Source organism: Felis catus, chromosome A1, assembly GCF_018350175.1.
Source record: "Felis catus isolate Fca126 chromosome A1, F.catus_Fca126_mat1.0, whole genome shotgun sequence".
Taxonomy (NCBI): domain Eukaryota; kingdom Metazoa; phylum Chordata; class Mammalia; order Carnivora; family Felidae; genus Felis; species Felis catus.
This window is the reverse complement of record NC_058368.1, coordinates 208,330,031-208,342,736: the sequence shown is the minus strand read 5'-3', so window position 1 is coordinate 208,342,736 and position 12,706 is coordinate 208,330,031. Positions and strand designations below refer to the sequence as shown.

General features: G+C 40.8%; 1 protein-coding gene across 2 annotated transcripts in view; it reads left to right on the top strand.

Moving 5' to 3' along the window:
* Window positions 1-12,706, top strand: part of EGFLAM (EGF like, fibronectin type III and laminin G domains) — a 179,515-nt gene that overhangs the window by 82,559 nt on the left and 84,250 nt on the right. For both annotated transcript variants that reach the window (XM_019811656.3, XM_011286450.4), the window contains exon 7: window positions 12,338-12,504. In XM_019811656.3, coding sequence (XP_019667215.2) covers window positions 12,338-12,504 — 167 coding nt within the window. The remainder of the gene's footprint in view (window positions 1-12,337; window positions 12,505-12,706) is intronic.

Sequence of the window (12,706 nt, the reverse complement as noted above, 5' to 3'; positions counted from 1 at the left end):
AGGCAGTACAGACTGGAAGTTTAATGCATAGGCTTTGGGGGTTAGCTCCCTGGTCCAACCCTTCCCTCCACCACTTTTAAGCTGTGTCATTTTAGGTAGATTATTTAATTTCTCTTTGTCTCAGACAGAGGAATAAGGATAACAATCTATTTACCTCATGGAGTTGTTTACATGAGTTGATGCATATGAAATGTACAGAACAGCTCCTGGCTCCCAAATGTGCTCAGTCAATGGGAGGAAACGTTGCTATGGTGACTTTGGGGATAGATCTCTTCTGCTCTCGTACAGAGCCATGTTCTTTCCTGGCTAGAAGTCTTTATGTTTGCTGTTCTCAGCCAGGATAGTTCTTCTACCTCTTTGCCTAGCTATCTCTTGTTCGGCCTTCAGGACCCCTGCTTAAATACCACCTTGTCCAGGAAGCCTTCCTTGAAACCCTGCCCCCTCCCCAGACTAGGTTAGATACACCTGTAACATTTTCTTGCAACACTCAACACACTTGTAGTTAATTACTTGTTCAAGGTCTTCCTCACCAGGACATGAGGGCAACATCTTGACGTGTTCCCCTTTGCAGAATATAACACCTAGCATGGGGTAAACATACCATGTGTCAAATAGGTGCTGATGAACATTTGGACATGACAGTCACAGGATTGAACCCAGAGAATGCCAAAACTAGCTGGAACCTCGTATGAGCTCCTCAACCTCTCTGAGCCTTATTTCCCTCCACCGTAAAGTAAGGATGACAATAACGGCTACCTCAGGAGGCTTGTGAATATGAAAAGCTGTGTGTACCATACTTAGAGAAGTGGCTTGTAGAAGATTTTTCGTGCGTTGGAAATGGAAATGTGTTGGCACATGAGCCACAGGGGTTCAATGAACCCTTTACCACTCATCTCAGAGGCCAGTAACCAACGATCGACCTTACCAACTGCAGAAGTGTAAGCCAGGCAAAACCCACCTGGGATCTTCACACACGTCTGCCTCCTCTTTCCCCCCAACCCCAAGTTATTCATTGCTTTTGTTTGCTCATCATAAGAGGAATACCAGTAGATGGCAAAGCTTATACCTCATGTATAAGACTAACTGGAAGTTCCCATTGTTCTTTTATTTCATGTTGAATGATAACCTGTGTTTTGGAGCTCTTCATAAGATGGAAGTGAATTGCCAACTTTTTGTGTAGCTTTTTACTAGAATTTATAGCAATAATTAGGCAAATGGCTACAATATTTAACAGTGATGTAGTCCTTGTGTTGGTTTTCTTGGCCCCCAAAGTATAAAGCTTAAAATATTTAAAGAATTGTTCCTATGCAGTTGATTAATTTGGGGAAGAATGGGGGGAAAAAAGCAAAAAAAAAAAAATCTTCCTTTCTTTTCAAGCAAGTATTTAGGAAGTTGTGCTGTTTAAGTATAAGCCTTCCTTACCACCACCAGCAGAATCAGGAAGAAGCAAGAATGGGCTTGCTTTGATGTCAGCTGAGATTTCATATTAACAAGTGGTGCTTCACAAAAAATTCCTTTTTCTTATCTTTAGTTTCTAAATAAAAAATCTTAGGACCACCTTCTAGGCTGATGCCTGATCTCAGACATTCTGGTAGCCAGCAAGTTCCTCCACTTAGGGTCAAATGGAAGGGTGGTTCTAAATGTTTGTGCAGAAGTCTGACTTAGAGTTCTACAAATTGATCCCGTAAAGATTCCATCCCTCCTACCATGAGCTATCCCGATGTAATCCCTGGTCAGATTGATGTGAGCTCACATAAATTGAATTCTGGTGTAACAGCATTGGGAGACATTTGTAAACTATAAATGAAAGCATGCTCTCCAGTTGCCCTGCCTGGGACAAATTGCCAGCTGAGTTTATCATTACCCCCATTGTATCTATCTGTTTGTCATTTGGTTGAGTTGAACCAATTCATAAATAAAGAAAGAGGCTGAAAGCTGAAGGTCAAATAATACATTTTTTTTTTAAACTATGACTACTTAGTAGTTTAGGATTTTCCTCTGCAATTCATTCTAGTGTAGAGCAAATCCTGCATAAAACTAGTCTGTAAAATGGACAGAGAATCAGAGGCTCTTCTGAGTGTGAGGTTTTCTCTTACCCCTGGATAATCTATGGGATCATGTCTCTTCTCTTGGAGTAGGATGCTTAACCTGTAGCCTATAGATCCCCAAGGGGTCCATAGATAGATAGAATTCAGGGGGGTCCCTGGATCTTGGTTGGACAAAAATTACATTCTTAGTTTTATCAACTGAAATTTAATGTCCTCCAAATAGGAATGTAGTCAACAAACTACAGTGGTATTAGCAATTCCCGTGGCTTTGCCACTAATAGAATCACAGGTATATTATTTTGTCCCTTTACAACTGTTGTACCTATCTCATAATACCAGTAATGCTTATCACTACTTTGAAATCATTATAGTTATTTAATCCATCACTAGGCATCATTATTTAATGTACTAATAAAGAAGTACATATATTCTCATAATCGTAATTTTTTTATTGTTTAGATCATTGTTTTCAGTATAACTGGTGTCTTTTTGCAATCCTAAGTGTTTTTTATTTCATGCATTTAAAAATATTCTGAGAAGGGTTCATAGATCTTCCTCAGACTGTTGAAGTGGTACAAAGTTAGAGACTGTTGTCTCAGATCAGAGGTTGGCAAAGTTTTTTTTCACAGGGTCAGTTAGTAAATATTTTGTGCTTTCCCACTATATGGCCTCTGTCTCAACTACACAGTTCTGCCATTGGAGCGAGAAAGCAGTCATGGACAGTAACTAAACAAATGATCATGGTTGGGTCCCAATAAAACTTTATTTTTTAAAATTTTTTTATATATTTTTTTATTCTGATACTAACCAATTGTCAGTTAAGGACAATTGGCCTTTTATTTATTTATTTTTTTAATATGAAATTTATTGTCAAATTGGTTTCCGTACAACACCCAGTGCTCATCCCAACAGGTGCCCTCCCACACCCCCAATAAAACTTTATTTACAATACCTTGGAGCCGGCTAAAGTTTTCCAACCCCTGATTTAGGACATCTTGTTATTCTTAAGGTCAAATTTTGAAGGTATTTCAATTCAGCTTAGCCAGTCTTTATCAGATACTTACTACGTGCATATGTTCATCCAAACATGTATGGATTGAATATCTTCTTTTTTTTTTTTCAACGTTTATTTATTTTTTGGGGACAGAGAGAGACAGAGCATGAACGGGGGTGGGGCAGAGAGAGAGGGAGACACAGAATCGGAAACAGGCTCCAGGCTCTGAGCCATCAGCCCAGAGCCTGACGCGGGGCTCGAACTCACGGACCGCGAGATCGTGACCTGGCTGAAGTCGGACGCTTAACCGACTGCGCCACCCAGGCGCCCCATGGATTGAATACCTTCTATGTGCAAAGTGTGCACAAGAGATTTAGGGGTCAAACAGCAACTGCCCCTGCTTAGACAATCCAGTGGGGAAGGCAGAGGAGACCATAGTCCAAGTGGTGAGTGTTGCAGGCAGGAGTGGGGCCCAGGGGCCCAGAGGAATACCAGCTTGGCATCTAACTCAGTTTTGAAGGAGTCTGGGAAGGCTTCTTACAGGAGCAAAGAAGGACACATCTGTGATAACCAGGCAAAGAGGAGGGAAGACACAGCATGAAAAGAGTCAGGCTAGAAGAAGCTACTTGAGTGATGGCTTGGAGGCAAGATGATGTTTCTGGAATTGCTTAGAAAATCTGAAGCTTTATGAAGCAAGAGATAAGACTAGATGGGTAAGAGCAAGAAAGGGTCAGAGCAAAACAGGCATAATAACAGAGCTCATGTTTGTCCCGAAGGGAATAGGGAGCAATGGAGAGTGTTAAGCAGGAAAGGAACATATAGTCTGTCCCTTCAGATCTTTTGAAGGATCATGAAGACATTCCAAGGAACACAGAGATGAGTAAGGCAATCAGCATGCTTAATGAGCACATAGCCTGGCAGGAAAGAAAGAAATATAAAATAACATTAGAGGGTGGTATAATCGAAACAAAACAGACGAACGTAGGGGAAGGGAAGGAAAAATAAGATAAAAACAGAGAGAGGCATACCATAAGAGATGCTTAACAATAGGGAACAAACTGAGTGTTGCTGGGGGGAAGGTGGGCAGGGGAGGGATGGGCTAAATGTGTGATGGGCATTAAAGAGGGCACTTGTTGTGATGAGCACTGGGTGTTATATGTAAGTGATGAATCACTAAATTCTACTCCTGAAACCAATACTCCACTATATGTTAACTAACTTGAATTTAGATAAAAACTCGGAAGAAAAAAAAAAGAAATGGGTAAATTGTGATAAAAAATTTTAATGGTATGAATGATACTGTCTTCTCTATTACTAAAGAAAAACATTAATGGGGTGCCTGGGTGGCTTAGTCAGTTGAGTGTCGGACTCTTGATTTTGGCTCAGATTATGATCCCCAGGTCATGAGATTGAGCCCGGCATCCGGTCCACACTGAGCATGAAGTCTGCTTGAGATACTCTCTCCCTTTCTCTCCCTCTGCCCCTCTCCCACTTATGCATGCGCTCTCTCTCTCTCACAGATAAGTAGATCAATAAATCATTAAACTCATATAAGAAATGAAAAAAAAGAAGTTAGTATAATTGGTGTAATATTGGCACTAGATTTAAGGCGTGGGAGAATCTTGAGGAGAGTTCTGTTTCTGAGGTGAAGCTGAGAAGGAATAATATGAAGGAAAATATTTAGGAAGGGAGCCTCCAAGTAATCCAAGGTTCTCCCCAAAACATTATCTGATGTTGAGGGAAGGAGGCCACACATATCTCTCATTTGCTATAATTAGGCTTTCGGTCCACTCTCTCTCAGACCAGTAGAGTGGCCTCTAGTGTCAAGGCCATTCTGGATGTTCTGCTGAATCCCCTGGAGGACTGTTTTCTGCACCAACAAATTCCATTCTCAGAAGTGTTTCCCCAGCAGAATTTAACTGTTCTTAGCCCAGTTTCCTAGTTAAGGTCTGAAGCACACGTGAGCGGCCCTCCTCAGCCCAGCCCCAACTTTCTAGAAGAGAAAGGTTCTCAAACTGTGAGTAGTTACTCATTAGAAGGTAGTGGGAGCAGCTGAGGCATCCCGAACAAGAGTTTTTCAAAAGTGAAATAGAACAGAAGAGAGACCATCAGAAGGTATCACACAGAGTAAAACTAGGAATTATTTTATGAAATGTTTGCTTCAGTGTTGTGTTTTGGCGTATGTGTGGCGTGTAGAGGGTCACACTGTCCAATGTAGGTCTTCCTGGGGGTCATTCAAAGACTTTGTAGAGCTCGACATATCTAGAGCATTATTTGGAGTTTAATAGGCTTTGTTTGCCACCTGTGGGACATTTGATTAAACTATAAGCCATAGATTTCTTTCCATGACTGACAAAATCTGCTTTCTTTAATCATAGAATTTTAGAGTTGAAAGCTCCATCCAAAGTATTGAAGGGGAAAAAAAAAACCTTTTTGTCCAGTGTTTTTCAAATTATGGGTCACCACACTTCAGTGGGTGGTAAGATTGATTTAGTGGATTCTTACCAGTATAAAAAAAAAAAGGAAAATAAGAGATAGAAAAGAAAATAGCAAAGTGAATAGAGTAAGGATAAATATTTTCCTTGAAACTTCTCTTCAGTTTTGTGCTCATGTGCATACATACATATAGGTATAAGTGTATTGCATTACTATGCATAAATGTATTTGTTACCGTGACCCTACGTCAGAGTTACTGAACAAAGTCCAACCTCCTGTTCAGAAAGGCACTTGTTACATCCCTGATTGATGGCCATCCAACATCTGCTTCAACATAGCCATTGATGCAGAGTTCAATTTTTCTGAGGCATCTGGCTTCATTGTCCACCATTCCTAAGCCATTAAGGGTTTTCCTTGTAATGTCCTGCCATTGACCTCCCTGTCAGGAACCACTGGTTCTCCTAGTCCAATATGGACAACATGGAGGCAACTTTACCGTCTTCCTTTGACAACAGTCTGTCTCTCACCTAAAGACACTGTCCTATGCTCTTTCAAGCCAAGCGGTAGCAGCCCTTTGAACTCTGCCTCAGGAGGAGATGAGTCCAGAGCACCTTCTGCTGAGCGATCGGCCTAGAAAACCACATCTCCCCAGGATATGGGTGCTGAGCTGGTCAACAGCACGTTGTCCAGAGAATTCATATTGAGTTTGTGACCAATTTTTTATTTATTTATTTTTAAAAATTTTTTTTTAACGTTTATTTATTTTTGAGACAGAGAGAGACAGAGCATGAACGGGGGAGGGGCAGAGAGAGAGGGAGACACAGAATCAGAAACAGGCTCCAGGCTCTGAGCCATCAGCCCAGAGCCCGACGCGGGGCTTGAACTCACAGACCTCGAGATCGTGACCCGGGCTGAAGTCGGACGCTTAACCGAATGAGCCACCCGGGTGCCCCATGTGACCAATTTTTAAAGCCCAGTTTTATGCCCTCTGCCTTCCCTATAGATTTTTGCTATCCCAGGTTTTCTCTGTCTTTATATCTGTGCCGCTGGCTTTTTAAGAAGACCTAACATAAGATTTTACATTTATCATTTGAGTTGGCTTTGCCTTATGTTTCTGTATGTGGGGATCATTTTGATATTTTATTCTGTCATCCATCTTATTTTGTAAGGCCACTTCCCAGGCAACTATTTGCATTTCCTAAAATTTTTCTGATTATTTTAGATTTTCTTCTCACTTTTATTGAGGTGTGATTGGCAAATAAAAATTGTATATATTTAGATTGTACCGTGTGATTTTGCGAAGGTATACAATGTGAGGATTTAATATGTATATACATTTGTGTAATAATGGCCACAATCAGGTTAATTAGCACATCTGTTACTTCATATAGTTACCTTTGTGTGTGTTTGGGGTGAGAACAGTTAAGATTTCCTCTCTTGGCAAATTTCAAGAATATAATACAGTGTTGTTGACTATAATCACCACACTGTTCTGTAAGATTCCCAGAACCTTTTCATCTTAAAGCTGACAATTTGTATTCTTTAACCAACCTCTTGTATTTCCTACACCTCCAGACCTTAGCAACCAACGTTCACCTCTCTGGTTCTTTGAGTTCAACTTTTTTAGATTCCAATATAAAAGTGAGATCATACAATATTTGTCTTTCTCCTTCTGCCTGATTTCATTTAACATAATGTCCTCGTTTCATCTGTGCTCCTGCAAATGGCAGAATTTTCTTCTCATGGCTGAATAATACTTCATTATATATAACTAAATATATACATAAACACACACACACACACACACACACACACCACATCAAAGGCAATAATGTTTTAGTGGTTCCGCTTTATCAAGTCTTTTCAAAAACATTCATAAATAGTTGTTGCTCTATATTTTACTCCTATTTCACAAGTTTATATATTACATTAACATAATTACAATAACAAACACAAAAGTCATCAATAGGTTTTGGAATAAACACAACTGACTCTTGACAAGCCAATAGCTGACTTAGTGGGAACAAATGAAGATCACGGTTAATTTGATAGGTTGGTTAGTAGAGGTTGATAAGGAAAGCTTTGACTATGTATGATCTGCACAAAAGTGCCATATATTCATTCACTTACTTTTGGCTCGTGTTTTTATATGTCATACCCATTTTTGTATAGATTGATTGATCATTCATTACTGGGAGCCATATATTTACTGTCTTGGGATATTCCGCATTGTATTTTACATGTGACTAGTACGTAATATGGTCAGATCATACAGAGAGCCGATGTTGCTCTTGTCTCTACTTCACCCAAAGATGCTCTATTCCTTTTCAGCTATCAAAACCCAAATACATTTGAAATCTAACTTAAGTTCTTTCTGGTCTCACATACCTTCCACAGCATTCCATTTCACTACAACCGACCCACTCAAATACAGCTGAACCTTGAACAACATGGGTTCGCACTGTATAAACTTATACATGGATTCTTTTTTGATAAATACAGTAGAGTGCTGTATTCCTTATGATTTTCTTAATAACATTATCTATTCTCTTTATTGTAAAAATACGGTGTATAATGCTGGTAACATGAAATTTGTGTTAATTGACTTTGTGCTAATTTGTGTTCATTTGTGCTATCATTAAGTTCTACAGTAGGCTGTTAAATTTTGGGGGAGTCAAGAGTTATACATGGTTTTTGGGCAACACAAGGGCATCAGCACCCCTCACCCCTGTGTTATTCAAAGATCAGCTGTACAACACTTGAAATATGCTATTTTGTACTGGCTTCCTACTGATCCTTAGATATATTATCTCCCCATTAGACTATAAACTCCCTAAGAATGGAATTGTGTTTACAGCTCCTTGGAGCCTCCTAGAATATAGCTTCTGTGATGGATACCCAGTTGATAATCAATCACATGCCAATTGAGTAGCCCGAGGCAGCCACCTGCGGAGTTGATGGTACCAAGAAAAATGACTTTCCACTCAAGACTGACGCTAAAGATAGGCAAGGTGGTCAAAATGCCACAAGAAACGGAATAAGAAAAATAGACCACCCAGTGGTTCTATGACTTTAGATAAATTACTTTTTTTCTGTGTTCCCATGGGTAGGTTGAGAGACTAGACTAGATCAGTGACTCTTAAAGCTTTGGGGGATGTAATTATCTTTGAGAATCTGATAAAAAGCTAAGGACACTGTACTTAGAAAACTGAAATGATCATGCTCACACGTAAAATCTTGCGTGTAATTTCTGAGAGCCTGTAGATATCTGGGCTGGTTGATCTGTAAGATATCTGATAACCAGGCTGGATTCTAACATTGCCAGTGGTACTGTTTCCACCAAAATGAACGAGTGAGTCTCAATCACTTGAATCAGCTAATTGGGTTTTGAGTAGCCACTGCTGACTGCCCTGTGTCTGCCCCATCAGAACCTTCTCCCTCCCGACCCCCACCGCCCAAACACCTTCCAAAGGCAGTTAATCTCCTGAGATGCAGAATTCCCAACCCCACTCTATCCCACTATTTGGAAAAGTGCTGAAAGTGTCCACTGGTGGCTGCCTATTTGTACCTGGGATGGCAGCGTATTCCTAGCTTACTTCCCCCTCATGCCTTTTTGCTGATGGGGAAATTGGCAGGCTAGTGTTGCTATGGGGATTTGACTGGCAACTTTGTAGTCAGAATAGAATAATTTTCTTCAGTGGAGAAAGATAAAGCTATTGTTTGAGGATGATCTAAGACAATGCTTTTGCCCGGTTATCTCTCTCTCAACCTCACCTTTGCACTTTTGTACCTCAAGAGACGCTGAAAACATTTAAATGCAAAACCCATGACAAAATCAGAGGCAAAATGTTAAAGGTTTTGAACTGGTATTCAGTCCGCATGAGCTTTGCTCTCTCACTTGATATCATGGAATTAAATGTTAATGATTTCAGTTTCTTATTCGCTTAAAATATAGCCTTCTTTCCTGCGTTAAATGAACAAATACAGTATAATCTCCTTTTTGCGTGGGGGGGGGGCTGTAATTTCCACATGAGGATTGTTTAGATATTTGCAGGCAGTCCTGGGTAAACAGTGGCATGTTCTGAGAGCAATTACATGGCATTTCCTCTATAAATGCCACAGGAAGGCTCAGCAATGGAGAACGGGAGAGTTTTATCTGAAGATCATATCTTTTCTGTCAACTTTTGGGTATCGCCGGTGGCTTTCCCCTGTGACGTGATTTTGTTCTAAGTTAAGTTTGTAAACGTGTTTCCGTCCACTCACTAAGATTTTCTCTCTGGTGACAAAATTAGTTTACACAAGAAGTCCATCTTTAGGGAAAGGATACCAAGAAAGAGACATGACAGAGAAAGACAAATATCCTATGACTGCACTCGTGTGAGGACTTTAAGACACAGAACGGATGAACATAAGGGAAGGGAAGCAAAAATAATATAAAACCAGGGAGGGGGACAAAACATAAGAGACTCTTAAATATGGAGAACAAACAGGGTTGCTGGAGGGGTTGTGGGAGGGGGGATGGGCTACATGGGTAAGGGGCATTAAGGAATCTACTCCTGAAATCATTGTTGCACTATATGCTAACATAATTGGATGTAAATTAAAAAATAGATAATTAAAAAAAAAAAAAAAGAAAAAGAAAGAGACATGAGCCCTGATTTTCTCCAGTGAGCATGCCCTGTGACCGCTGCTTCTCCAAACAGATGAATTCTAATGAGACACAGGCCCCACAGACTACTTGCCTGCATGGTGAGCTTGAGGAAGCATCTTCTACTGGGCTTAAGGACTCCATTTGGCTTTTAATTCCTGCCAGTGAGAAACTAAGCAAGCTCACATTCAAGACAGCCATGTATCCTCCGGGCATCTTCTTTCTGCAAAATAAGTCTCTATTTCCTTGCCTGATAAGTTGTTCATAAAGGCTAAACATCAATCTTTTTTGCTTTCTGTTATCCTCTAAATATCTGGGAGCAGAGGTATTTAACACTCGAACAACTGAGAAGTGGTCAGGAAGTTAAGGATGGAGAACAGCCTCTCAGCCACGATCACCCCAAGTTTGTGTCCAGTGTCAAAGATCTTCTTAATCCAACCCTTCCTCATCAACCCAACTTGGCCTCACCATTTATCAGCTGTGTGAACTTGGGCAAGTTACTCAATCATTTAATGGCTCTGTTTCCTCTATAAAAATGAGGGGAGAAGGGTGTTTAATGTAATCTCTCCTGCATAGATACTATGAACAGTGCTCACAAGCACTTGATAGACTAATTATTATTAATTAGCTAATAACACAAAGCGTCCAGCTAAATAGGCCTTCACACCATCCCCCTCCAAGCGCGATCATTCCCAAGTTTCATCTTGTGGTTCATATTACTTGGGATGCTCCCTTTTCCCCCTCCAACTGGGACACCAGACAGAACAGCGTTGTCCAGTAGAAATACAATGCAAACCCTGCGTGAAATTCGAAGTTTTTTTTTTCTTAAAAAAAATGTTTTTAATGTTTATTTAATTTTGAGAGAGAGACAGGGTGCAACTGGGGAGGGGCAGAGAGAGAGAGAGAGAGAGATACAGAATCTGAAACAGGCTCCAGGCTCTGAGCTGTCAGCACAGAGCCCGACGTGGAACTCAAACTCATGAACTGTGAGATCATGACCTGAGCTGAAGTTGGACACTCAACTGACTGCACCACCCAGGCACCCCAGAAATTTAAAGTTTTCTAATTGTGGAATTAAAAAGGCAATAAGAAACAAATAAAATTAATTTTAATAACATACATTTTAATCCACTGAATCCAAAATCTTATCATCTCAATATATGATCAATGAGATATTTTACATTTCTTTTTTTTTGTCCTTTAAGACCCAATGTACATTTTACACTTGCGGCACATCTCAGTTCAGATTAACCATAGTTCAAGTGCTGACTAGCCACATGGGCTAGTGCTATCGCATCAGAACACACAGGTTTAGAGGAGTAAGCAGTGACACAGGGTTATCTACTGGCTCTGTGATGTGGATAAGTCCCTTAAATAACGGCCAAAAAATGCTGAGTGTTTACCATGTGATGCCAGGCAGTATGCTGAGGATATAGCTCTCATTTAATCTTTATGATAGTCCTCTTAGATAAGTACTTTTATTATAACCATTGTACAGATGAGAAAATAGAGACTTAGAGAAGTTAAATAGCAGCTAGTAAGTAGTAGAGGCAGGATTTGAGCCGCTATGAGCAACCCCTGATTTGTACCCTTACCCTCTGTGTATTGCCTCCCAGGTGGGAGCTCTAAGTGAGGGCCCACATTCTCTAGAGGGTTCTTAGCAGAACCTGTGAGAAGTCAGCGAGTTGGCACAGTTGTACAATTTTGTTAAGAGCAAGAATGGCCACAAACACAATCTTCGTGGGTTTTCCCATGGTCGTTCATGCAGTTAGTCACCCTATAAAACTTAACATTTGTTTACTTTGTGAACAGATTGTGAATAGACAGAATCTGTGCTCTCCTGACCTCTGGGAATGGCGGCTGTTTGGGGAGGGTTTGTTTGTGAAACATCTGGAAGGCACAGTCCTTGAAAATGAACTCCTCTGTGGGGGTCTTTTCACCATAGTCAAGCTCATGCCGAGGAAAAGCAGATGATCTTGAAACGGTTTAAAACTGGCCCTAAAAATGATCTACTTGCTTTTATTGGCAGGGACTTAAAAATTGTGACCTATGATTTAAAATCAAGATGACTTTTAGATAGGAAATGTTAACTCATTTTTATAAGTGTTGCTTCTAGAGTCCGAATGCTGAGTTTACATAGCTAGCCTCCCTTCCCTTTGCTCTTCCTGAATCACTGCTTCTTGTTTTGTTTTGTTTTTTTAATCACTAAAGACCAGATTTTGACAAGAGTTGGACCTTAATCCAAGAGCGGATCCAGATGGACTCCATGGTTATCAAGGGCCTTGATCCAGATACCAACTATCAGTTTGCCGTGAGGGCCATGAATCGCCACGGCCCCAGCCCTCGCAGCCGGCCCAGCGACACCATCAGGACCTTCCGTGAGTACCAGGGCCCGTCTGAAGGACAGACATAGCTGCATTGCTGAGGTTGCCTTGCGAGGACCCACCTGACTGGGGTCTCTTAGTGCCCTGCAGGAGGGCAGCCTGGGGTGAGGTTATCCCTAGCTCTTCCTGCTGTTTTCCCAGCACTTTGGAAGTTCGAGGCTCTCAACAGGGACAACAGGCTGTTTCTATGTACGGG